Here is a 12,493-nt window from a genome sequence, read left to right as displayed (position 1 = left end):
AAAAACACACACCGGGGGCATGGGGATTACAACTACACGACTAAAGCTGTGTTCTGCTTTCTCCTCTCCCTAGGGATTAAAAAGAGCTAGCCAGTTTATGGAAAAGGGATAACTGGTTATAATGAAAGAAAGCACAGTCAAATATTTCAGATGTTACATGCTGACTCTGGCATAATAATTATAACTATACTAAGCTTAACACAACAAATAGAGCTGAGATTCCAAGAGGTAACACAGCTGGCACTACACACACCTGCTGCCGTGCTACAATACAACTGTATAGAAACCTATGGTTCATCATACCTGGGAAACAGGCCAGGAGCTTCGCACAAACAAAGGCACAGTGGTGTGTGTGAGTCTGAGTGTATTTCACTGTATTCAGGCCACCTCTACTGTATAGAGAGGCAGTCAAAAACAAATGTACATATCCTCTGTACATATCATCTCTCCACAGTGTAATTCAGCATCACCCTATACCAAAAGTAAATAAGTCATGATGAGAGAGAAAGCATGCTAACACAATGACCCCACCGTGCAACAGCCATGTAATATCTACTAAGCAGTAATATATATGAAGCAACAGGACTTTTTTTGGCATCTTGCTTTCAGCTGAGAGATCACACACGGCAGAAAGATTTGATAATGCACGAGAGAGTGAAGAGAGGCTTCTGGCCTGAGGGGGTCAATAATCAAACATATGCCTGTAATTCCACACAGATGGGACTCACGAAGCCAGACCTGCCTCCTGATCCAGCTGCTCTGTGGCTCACTCAGACACTTTGTGCATGGCACCCTGGATCAAACCACAACCTTTGATTTAACCCTGCTTTAGGGAGCATAACAACTTGGTGAAGACGAGAGAAAAGGTACTCAAAGAGGGGGTAATAGTAACAGAACTATATAAATCTCAGCCACATTTTTAATACCAGAAATGATATTTATATAATTCTTTCTGTTCTAAACTGAAAATATTGCTAAAAAATTAGTCACTAGTTAAATTCTATTGCAACTTAAGTATTTAGAATAAATTTTGATAAAGGAGTATGTATATCATCAGAATGAAAGCATTGTGAGGTGTTCTCTGTGACAAGGCAGTGCACTTCCTCATATCCAGGCCTAGTTTTAATGTTCTCCCTGTCCAATGTCAGGGTCACATATGTATGTAATCAGCTGTGATATCATTAATACTACATGTCAGTGTCACAGTAAGAACAGGGAAACAGACTCAACCTATAGCTTAAGCGTGGGGTGAGGGGTTCAACACTGCACCTCATGCTATAGTGAGCTGACATGAGGCAGACCAGGCGCACAGGCTGCAGGGCATGGCTGTCATGTAACACACTCGCCACGGGGCCTGACAAACATGCTCTGCGCTGTCACCTGACTGAGAGGAGCCATATGGCAGTGGATGCAGAGGCTCGAAAAGGAGCATGTTTAAACATCGAGGGCCAACAACCATGGACACTGATTACACAGAAAAGCCCTCTGTTTCTGCGCCATATTAAGTGGCTCTGTGTGTGTTTGTGTGTGTGTGTGTGTGTGTGTTGGGAGGGGGGAGTTAAAAGTAAGAAAAAAAAAATGCACTGATTGATTTGCATTCAATTCCATTTCAGAGGAGAATGAGATGTAAAACACTGTGGCTGCAGCAGATCTAACAGCTGCCTGATTAAAACTGACACTGGATGTTGTTACAACGGGCCAATTTGAAAATAATGGCTAAGCAATCTACAGCCACAAGGCAAAGATCAAGCTTCCTGTAGATGCAAAACTAAATACCATTCCACAACTCTACTCGCTCAAAGAACAAGAAAGCCAAGACAGACCCAGAGAAAGAGAGGAGGGACATTAACACATAAAGGGGGAATATGAGACAGTGGTCATAGGCAACAGCTGTTGGGCTAAGTGCATTTCACTCTTCTAACTTCTCACTGAAACCCCCCAGGGTTCTCTGCGTTCCTGTTGTCCTAATAGGAGAGGGGTAGTGACAAGTCCAATTTCCTAATATACCAGTCATTCAGAAAACCTCTTTTCACATTTTTTTCTCTGATGTGTTTTCTTCACTCTTCAGTCCAGACAGATGGCACAGTCAATACAGACCCAACTTATGAATTCCCGGAGCTATAAGCATGGGTTTCATATGTGAGCCTTCACTCTGAGAGTCAAATCAACAGATAATCTGAGAGAGCATCCTGCGCTGACCCAAAGGAGTGAATCATGAGAAGTGATTATTTGATGTGGACCTGACATCCTTACACAGTCTAAATTGCAAAGTAAGATTTGATTAGACTGAATGAATTGGTAGTTAAGTGAGGAGAGAAAGAGAGAGAGCGAAAGGTCTAGCAGCAAGCTCTCCTCAGTTATCCCAGCTATCAAGCAACATAACATCAAGAATACTTAAGAAATTTCCAAAAGAATCCTTCGCCTTACCAGAGGTTATATCCCATGTCTTCCTTACACCACTGTACCCTTCCAATATGCCCAGCAATACACTTCATAAGTGGTTAGACAGTTTTTTCTGCCAGTTTGGGACCCAACACAGCACAGTAATATGAATTCAAAATAACTTCACACAACTCACCTCTGCCTTTTATCAGATACGGAAGTCACATGAAAGCACTCAATGTCAGATTTTCTCTCTCACACACACAAAGACACATACATCCCTGAATGTAGGAACTACTCAATCAATCCTCTTCATAATTCATGTGACAGGAAAAGTGAACTGTAGTCTACCTCACACCCCATAAAAGCCTTTCAAATGTCTTCTCAAATATCAATTGTTCCCTTTTCATTGGGTTCCTCACAGGCACTTTCTAAATGCCATCTGAATGTATAATACAAGACATTACCCACTCTTGATTAGAGATAAATACAATAAATGTGACATGAGAAGGGCCCTGGTGTCTGACAACGTGAAGGTTATTCAAGAACAAGGCAAAATACAAAGGAATTACTGATAAAGCTTGTTAATGCAAATGCATTAGTCCAATGTTAATGTGATCATTAGAATGACAAAACCTCAAGCTCAGTAGATCAAAAGCTATTTGCCAGCCAGAAAAAAATGGAACTGTATTTAGTTGGAGATACATACAATGCTTAAAAACATAAACTATTCTGCACTCAAATAAACAATAAAGGAGAATGTAAAATATATCCTGTCCCATTTTCATAAAATACCCCAAGAAAGATTTCAGACAATCAAGTTCAATTCAAAGGGCACCTATTACTTATGTTTACACCAGCCAAAGATATATATATATATATATATTTATATTGTGTATATATATATATATATATATATATATATATATATATATGTGTGTGTGTGTGTGTGTGTGTGTAAAATACATATACATACATATATACATATATATACTGGAATATTAAGATAATTAATTGCGATTAATCACATCAGTTTGTGTACTTAATCGTGATTAATCACACACTTTTTATCTGTTCAGATTTTATTCTAATGAAAGATTATTCAAGTCTAATACATCTATACGAGTGGACAAAATATGCTTCATCCAAATGTTATTATGTATTTCCAGCAATTTACAGAAAACCTACCCCCACAGCAACAGCAGCTTAACATAAGACAATTCAAAATCAAGCTGCTGACACTGTTAGTCTACTGAATAGGAACAACTTTCCCAATCACATTCATTAACTCCACCTACAGCAGGCAGCAGGCTGGACATTTTGGATTTAGTGCGTTTTGATTGATCTCATACTACTCTTAGATATTGCAGATATACTTTTCCCGTTCCGTTGCACCGAGCCAATCACTCAGGCACACAAGTCTGGATTCATTCTCGGATGATAAGGCAGCTCGCTTACTGTACAACATGCCCAGAGATGGAAAATAACCTCTCACAAGGTACTGATGTGGCAGGTGACTTAGTCCGCTAGCCAGCTAACCTAGCTTTCCTTGAACTACGGGTTGATTCAAAGGGTCATATTAGGATTTGTGTTAACGGTGTTAAAAAAAAAAAAAAAGCATTAATATGTTATTAACACGTTAACTTTGACAGCCCTAAAAACACAAACACACACACACACACACACACACACACACACAAACATATATATAAATAAATTAGGCAGTTTCTGAGAGACATGGAACAGAAACATTCAAAACAGACCAGCAGGAAGGACAGGAGTGTGCTAAAAGCAGTCACGTGCACACCAAAATAGCATCAACAATGTGCGCTCTCCCTGCCTTCTTTCCTCTGAAATTAAAGCAATCATTGAGCTTAATGTGGGCTGAAGAGAGACGAGATCTGTGCCAGCCCGGGCCCTGTCTCTGAGAAATGGCCATTGAATTCTGATTATGGCGCCCTAATGGAAAGTAATGAGAGGGGCTCATGCTCTGGTGGCTTTTGCTTTCCCCGGCGGACAGCTATGCTCTCTGCAAAGGCCAAGCTGTTGGTGCGCTGATTGGGGCTGACATACGGGCAAAGGGGGAAGAAGCGGGGGGAGGAGGAGGAGGAAGAGGAGGAGGTGGTGGTGGGACAGAGAGAACATGATGGTTCCCACTGACAGTGAGCTCCACAGGCACAGAAACGCAGAGTAAGAGCACTCACCATCAATCCGACTGACCAGCTCCTCCAGCGCCTTCACTTTCCTCTGGATCCCCGGCTGAGCAAAGGTGTAGTTGTCCTTGAGAAAAAGACAAAGAGAGCAAAAAAGATTCAAAACTTAAATTCAACTCAACCTAAAATCTGAAAAATGAAAGCCATACATTAAATAATTTGGAATCCAGTTGCAATCATTAAAAATGTTACTCTTAATTCCTCAGTGTTGCAGACAGCCATGCAACACAGGAGTGACCATTCCTCTCTGCGCTTACCACCACCCATGAACAAAAAAGAATGCATGTCTAACACGCGCACACACAAAACAAGTGATAATAGTGTGTTAGCTACCTTTCCTGCGTGCTGGGAATAGTGATGCCTATAATTAAGTGGTAATATTCATCATGCTCTTCTGGCCCACAGTGCAGCTTAATTACCACATTCATTTCATCCCGTGTTATCGGCCTCTCAGGTCTCCCTCAGTCTCAGTGGGGTTTGTTCTCCGTGGCTACAGGTGTGAGTGGGCCGTGCAGTAGATGAACATCACACTGTTCAGTTTGCAAGCATATTTGACTGACTAGGAGCTGAGAAACTGAGAGTGAGCTAGTGCTGAAAACTCAGTAATCAAAGGTTTAGGGATGATGGATGGCAACGTCAGCCACGTTGAAAGCGTCAGACGGAGGGTATTGATAAACAATAGTAGCTGAAGACACATCATTCACAGCAATTACGCTGCTGCTGAGAGAGATCAGAGCACAGGTGAAGTCTGACGGTCAGTGTGCAGGCAGGTCCAGATGTATCTGTTGATGGGTCAGCAACTGGCCCATAAGTAAAGAATAGCACCTTGCGGAAAAACCAGAAAAAGAGCAGAGCTGTGTGTTTGTGTATGAGCGAGCACTGACGACCGCTGCATAATGAGACACACCTGTATCCTCCATTCTCTCCCTCTATCACTCTGATTAAAGGATGAATTACTATCAGAACAAATAGCCTCAGGCCTTGGCCATTTTTAAATGACAGTTACGATCAAATTGCTATCATTACAGACCATGAAATGGCCACTACAGCAGACAAACACAAAGATGATGGTGTGAGTGGCACTAATGCTGACACCTTACAGAGGAGTTAGAGGGGTGCAGTACTTAATAAGGACACCTTCCTCACGACTCCCTATGATTAAGTGCATTTACCGTACAGCAAATGAGATTTGCAATAGCATGTCAACTACACTCAAATGGGACATGGACTTTTTTTTCCTGTTCATCAAAACATCCACTGCCGCTAACCTAAGTAATATCGGATAAATGAATGTCTTTTTATGCATCTAATCTGAATCCATGATTAACTTTTTATAGATGTTTTCAGAGGAAAATGGTATAGCAGTACACCAACACAATAAAACAGCATCACAATACTGTCCTGTAATGTGGTCAGATCAACTTAGCCAGCTCATTATATCTTGATGCACTTGAAGTATACAAACTCAAACAAGTGTTGATGAGCTAGGGTTGGTGAAGAAGAGGTCCTTTTCATGCAGTCACTCATTCACAAGGGCAGACAGTGTGAGAGTCTCCATCTTTGATGAGGCTTCAGAGAGCGACTGCCTTAATGTGGCCAGGGAGCAGCTGAGGCGGCAAACACCCCACGAGGGGAGAGAAGTCATTAACCGATAAACAATTTCAGCTGTCCTTCAGGCTCAGCTGTGCAGTCTCTGTACTGGGGTTGCAGGCATTGCTGGGGTTGAATACATGAGTAGCCGGATACAAACCATTAAACCATTGCTCTGGTCCAGCCCTCTACACGGTGACCTCAAAGTAGCATCAACAGCCCCACACAATATCGGAAAAATAAAACGGATGAACTGTCTGTCTGCATCTGCCCTACCTTCCCAGGTCCACACCTACTCTTCAGTGGCCTGGTGACCCTGTAGGATCCTTGTGGCTTAGAGAAAATTAATGTTCAAACCAAGCTAATCTATCTCTGATGGGGTCCCTGTGTGTTAAGGTGAAAGAAACACAAGGAAATTCAAATACACACACACACACACACACATCAAAATAAATTCAAACCAAGGTCAGATCAAGTCTTAATGATAACAGCAGGTGTTCTGAACTAACCAAGTCCACCAAAAGATTTGCCTCAACCTTGGGATCCTGACAGGTCATATTGTATTGATTCACAGACTTGAAATGCTGCACTGTCCGTACCTAAATTCTGGTCACTCATCTCTCCCTTGTTCTGTACCACACACTCACTGTGCCTAGATGCAATTACCTGTTAAGAGGGGTAGCAGGTCAGTCTTAACCATGCATTAAGCCTGCCCAGAGGCCTCTGTAATTACATCTGCATTATTAAAGCTCCCCTGCCTTAATGAAGTACTGCTTCTCAAGTCCACTAAACCTGAGGAGCTATAAACAACGCCAACCTGTGGTTTCTGCAGCAACGGGGGCCATCTCATTAACCCTAAACCCCCACCGCCCACCTTCAGAGACCTCAAGTCATACAAACTGCCGCAGAGTGACAGAGGCAGACAGGAACTGACCTCAGTAGCACTACTTCTGTCTGTGGTGAGTGGGTCTTGAACAGAACATAAAACTGACTGAAAAAAATCTTAAAAGATAGTGTGAAACCCCTGGTTTTAGAGCAAATTCAGTTTACAGCACTAGATTTTTATTTCTTTCAGCCTCTCAGGAAATATCTAGAATGGGAGTCTTTTGCTGTTACGCTTAGCAAGCTCACTTTCATTCAGCTTAACTAGATCAATGGATTACACCATTTGCCTGTATACTTGCTACACTGCAAATGTTAACGCCAGTGCCTGTTAAGAATGGCAGAGGAGAAAACTAAGCAAAACCAGTGTCAGAGAATGATTTTTCACAATAAGTAACACAACAATTGTACAAGGGAAAAGGTCAAGACCTGTTGTTTGATAAGGTAAGGAGAGTTGTGTGACAAGAATAACAAAAACAGGACTACTGAAAGGATTTGTAGATGTGATGACAACAAACGATAACCTGGATACACAAAAGGCCTGGTACACTGTGTTATCCCAGCAGAAGTCCTGGCTTTCATACTCTGTGGTTGTATTGATGCCTCTCAGTTAGCCTGCCATCCGTCTCTGAGTCTCCTGCTCTGCCAGGCATGGCTCTTATCAGAAATAACCCAGCTATTCAGAATCATGAGCTTATCTGCAGAACATCTCAAAGTCATCGTCTGACATGATGCGTAGGGCTTTCAATGGCCCCTCCTCCCTCTCTCAGGCTCTCTTTATCTCTCTCTCTCTCTCTCCCTCTCTCTAAAAACACATTCTCTCATTGTCCTTCTCCTATTCATTATTTGGCTTAGTGATGATGGACAAAGCTTTCAGACATCTTAATGGGCTTTGAGAGATACTTAGGGAGTTAGCCACTCTGTGTGTGTGTGTGTGTGTGTGTGTGTGTGCGTGTGTGTGTGTGTGTGTGTGTGCGTGTATGTGTGTGCATGTGCGTATGTGAAGTGTAAAGCAGAGAGTCATTATGTATAGGGGTGAGATGTAACTGACTTTGAGGTATTTGGCTCTGAGAGTAGTATGAGTGTAAGACTCTATTTGTGTGTGAACATACTGGAAAGTTAATGTGCAGGGTTTATGTGGCAGGGAAAGTATGAGCGACAGGCGGCTCTATCAGACATCTGATTGAGAGGCTCAGTGAGCTGAGACAGAGGCATACAGCTGTCAATAAAAGGGAAGGGAGATAGCTGCAGTCAGGCAGAAAAACAGGCTCTTCCCTCTGCAGTTCCATGTCCCTGAAGAACAGCTGATTGAATATAATTGGCAGGAGTGCGCTGGGGTGAGATAGCCTCCTAAACAAAGAATGGCATCCTCACACACTGTGGAACACAGACACACAATCTCTCTGTCTCTTTCCCCTTGCTCCAACACACAACAACAAGGCTGGCTCAACTTCTGAATCTGGAAGGCTCCATCCAAAAAATGTGTGTGTATGTGTTTCAGAACCAGACACACACACACACGCACACGCACATAGGAGAGTATCAGCTCTGAGTCACATTCTCCCAACAGCACTCAGCCAAAATAGAATACAATGCCTGCCTCCTGCTTGGACAACAGCTCAGCAAAAGCAGCCTGCCCACAGAGAGCAATGACAGCTCATGGGATAAATCCAAACTCATAGAGTGGACCCAATCTGGGCTAGGTCCTCCAGACCTCCAGAGGGAGTGAGAAAGAGAGGGGGGTGGGGTGGTATGAGCTATAAAATGGAGTGGGTCCAGTATTTGGCTGATGAAACAGTTCTGACTTGGCAGCTGAAAATGCTACACAGTACGTTTGGTCTGTTTCAGGTCTGCTTGCTGCTTTCATGTCAGAGTGAAGGACAGCTCCAGAGCCCTTTCCTGCCAGAGACGCCCAGTGGAGACGATGGAGCATGGAGGGTGCAGAAGCACCTCATTAGTATTCTGAGACAGACTTACGGGCACAGTGCCAAAAAACCCAACCAATGGAGTTTGTTGGCCATGACATGCCAGAACGCTTTTTCACAAGGGGCCTGCCATCTAGTCAGAGCCTTCAAGGACAGCGCCGCGTTCCTGTGGCCAGAGACTGGTATGCTAAGGCGGCAAGGATGACACACCATCAATGCTAACTATATAATAGATGGAAGAACAGGCTGCCAGAAAACTGCCTCACCATGTGTCAATACAATCCAAGCCCTGGAGTTTCTGTCAATACACTGTTCCAACAGAATGAGAGACCAATTGGCCAAACCTAATCGTTAGGCCTTCAGCTCAATTTGGTTCAGTTTTCATGGTGAACACTTGCAAATATTTATTGGATTATCAAAGAGTCCTAAGCTTCATTGCCAACCCATTTGTCTCCTGATGAAAAATACTCTGGGTACGAAGGCGGGAAATGAGATTAGTCACAAAACATACAGTAAACATGGACAAGATAAAAAATAATGAGACAGACAGATTCCCCTAAGTGCTCATTGCAGAAATATACCAAAGGCTTGTTTTATGACTAGACTAGATACTGTCTGACATGTCATGGAATGGGGCTGTTAAAGGAACCCAGGAAATAGAATACAGTGTTTGTTCTGAAAGGGGCAATTTCATCAAGTGAATGATAAACAAGGTCTTTTACGCTTTCCATACTTCCGAGTTCAGCTTCTGATACAAAGCCCCTTGAGGCTGAGGTAAATGGTTTCATTTCTTTTCTCTTGTAGTTAGCATGCAGAGGGGAAAAAAAATAGGCTAAATAAGCAAGCCGTTCATTAATATCACTGAAGGTGCATTTCACTGACAAAGGGGCCCAAGAGACACCTATTTATTTAGGAAATTAATAAAAGCGAGTGTTTGCCCCAGTGTAAATGCCATTTTCTGTCCACAGCAGCAGTTCTGAGTGCACCCGCTCTGCATTGGAAAGTGTGTGGCAGTTCCTCTGACCTTGGCTCTAATTAGGTGGAGGACACCAGGGAGAGCACGTTTCCCCCTAATGGTTTATAAACAATTTTAAAGGGGCTGAACTCCTGCATGACCTTAATTAGTTTGTGATCCTTCAGCTCACGTCCCTAAACCTCTCTCTGATCCCCATGCTGAGTTGGGGGACTACTGACGCAAAATTAACCTTCTTTGGGGGTAGTGGTGGTGGGGGTTATGAGGACAATTTATAGACTTCCTCAGTGGGTGGGTTTTGGGCTCAGTTCCCAGTGGTCAGTCACAGGAAGGGGAGCATGTTAGGCCCCCATCTATTTTACAGTATCACAGTATCACAATGCTCTCTGTCAGTCATCTAACAGAGCGTGTATCTCCACTGTTCACCTGTATTGTGTGTGTGTGTTGGAGTTACTTCTTTCCCGATAACACATCGGGCACATAAAGTCTTTAACAGAAAACTAGAAAAATAAAAATGCGTGATGAAAACAATTTTTATGTGGGTCCTTCGGATGACAACAATGCCCTTTTTATTGAACTTAATATTTTATGGGGTGTGTGTGTGTGTGTGTGTGTGTATCTATGAGCACATAACTTCGTTACAACTAGAGCAAAGCAACAGCTGGAGCCTATGAGGCAAAGAGAAGTAAATGAGCCCAGGAGTGCTAAAGGACAGGAACCAGGGAGCTGCTACCAAGATAAATAAAGGGGAGAGAGAGGCAAATGGAAGAGAGATCTCAGCGGAGGTGTATGTGAGTCCTTACTCCAAGGCAGTTCAGTGGTCATCTGACCAAGCCTCTACTACTCCTGTCCCTCAGGCCTGCAGATTTCAAAATGGCTCTGCAAACCAACAGGCTTCACATTACTCAACCTCCTCCTCCCACACACCCTGTTTCAGAGGGAGCAGACAGCCGTAGTTCCACCCGCATCCTCTTTAGTGTATGCTTTAAACTTCTACTGATGGACTGTCCATCTTGCAGCAGAGAAAACAGGGATGCTACAGTTGCATGTCTACGTGTGCCACTCTACAGGAGATGACATGGACAAGGTAACAGCTCTGCACACTGCAGTTGCAACAACACTAAGATTACTTCAATGCAGTGTGAGTATTTATGTCACCGCGAGAGGCTGAGGCATGATGAACTCTCTGTACCTTGTCTTGCAAGGTAGCAGATGTCAGAGTTCTGCATTTTAGAGAGCAGTGAGAGAGGAACTAATGTGCCAAACTCAGACAGGAGCCACATGACAACAGCTTGAGTACATGCTGTAATTAGGGGAATGTTCTCCCCTGGCTCCTGCTGTCACAAGCTGAACAACACCTGGAAGAACCTGCATTTACCTTTACTCAGTATCATCCAGAAATCACGTGACTGTAAAGGGCAAAAACAAAAACAGCAAAATCAAAAAAAAAAAAAAACCCACACACACTAACCATAAATACACATACAAACAACTACTCATGCAATTACATAGTCATATGAAGTTTATGAACAAGCAACAAAAATAACAATAATGGTCTTCTGGCCAGTGGGTGAAAGCATTCCCACATCATTGTTTAATCATCATAAACAGTGTATCACTGTAAATGAATGACTGAATGAATTTGATGAATGCAAGACAAAACAGAGCTTGAGCTACTGCTGTGCTTCCAGTCCATGCTTCATCATGTTTTTTTAGTCACAATACACTGTAATTTAACGCAGAAAAGCAACATAAAAAGTAACATACATAGACAGTTAGAACAACACAAGTGTATGTTCAGCAAAGCCACTCTAGAGCAGAGAAAGGTCTTGCTAGGGTTAAAATGTCCTCTGTACAACACTTCCCCATGCACATCAACTCCCTACTGCTTCAGGCTTGTGGGAAGAGGAGAACATTTTACATTCAGCTGAGCAAACGCATTCAGAGACACAGCATCACAGATGAGCTCGATTTTGCCTCAGCTCCCAAGCGAGCCAGGAGTCAAAAGGTCCTCTCGTCAACTCAAGCCTGAGTGTCTGTTTACAGATCACCTATCCGCATTAATCAGAGAAGGGCTCTCCAGTGTGAGGGCCGAAGGTCCGACAGGCTCCAGGGGCTGTTATTTAGCAGGCGCACTGGCCCACTTCAACAATCCCAGGGTTTCAAGCAATAGCGTAAAGCTGTCAGTCATCTAACACAACAGCTGGTGCCCTCCCACTCCTGTCTGCGTTAGCCAATGTTGTAACGCACAGGGGAATGTTTCAGCGTTTGTCAAAGAATCCCAATTTATCCCTGACTGAATGTTGCGCCTCAAGCCTCCAGAGACTTAATTGAAAGCCTGTAAATGCTCAGTCTCCGTCTGTCTTAAAAGACACAGTGTTTACAATGTAAAGAAGGATTAGAGCAAAACATGATCACTTTTAAAGGTGTCAGCATGGGATGATGAGCATGGCAGAGTCTGTCGTCTGTCTGCATAATGTTCAGTTATGAGTAGAGAAAGGAAGCCATGATCAGATGTTTAAAGACAA

At 43.1% G+C, this 12,493-nt stretch overlaps 1 protein-coding gene across 3 annotated transcripts in view; it reads right to left on the bottom strand.

The window, feature by feature from the left end:
- The window catches only part of tbc1d22a (TBC1 domain family, member 22a), an 81,592-nt gene that overhangs the window by 28,923 nt on the left and 40,176 nt on the right, over positions 1-12,493 (bottom strand). For all 3 annotated transcript variants that reach the window (XM_030772329.1, XM_030772336.1, XM_030772344.1), the window contains one exon: positions 4,587-4,662. In XM_030772329.1, coding sequence (XP_030628189.1) covers positions 4,587-4,662 — 76 coding nt within the window. The remainder of the gene's footprint in view (positions 1-4,586; positions 4,663-12,493) is intronic.

Source organism: Chanos chanos, chromosome 1, assembly GCF_902362185.1.
Source record: "Chanos chanos chromosome 1, fChaCha1.1, whole genome shotgun sequence".
Taxonomy (NCBI): Eukaryota; Metazoa; Chordata; class Actinopteri; order Gonorynchiformes; family Chanidae; genus Chanos; species Chanos chanos.
The sequence above is the reverse complement of the archived record's forward strand: the minus strand, read 5'-3'. Positions and strand labels throughout refer to the sequence as shown.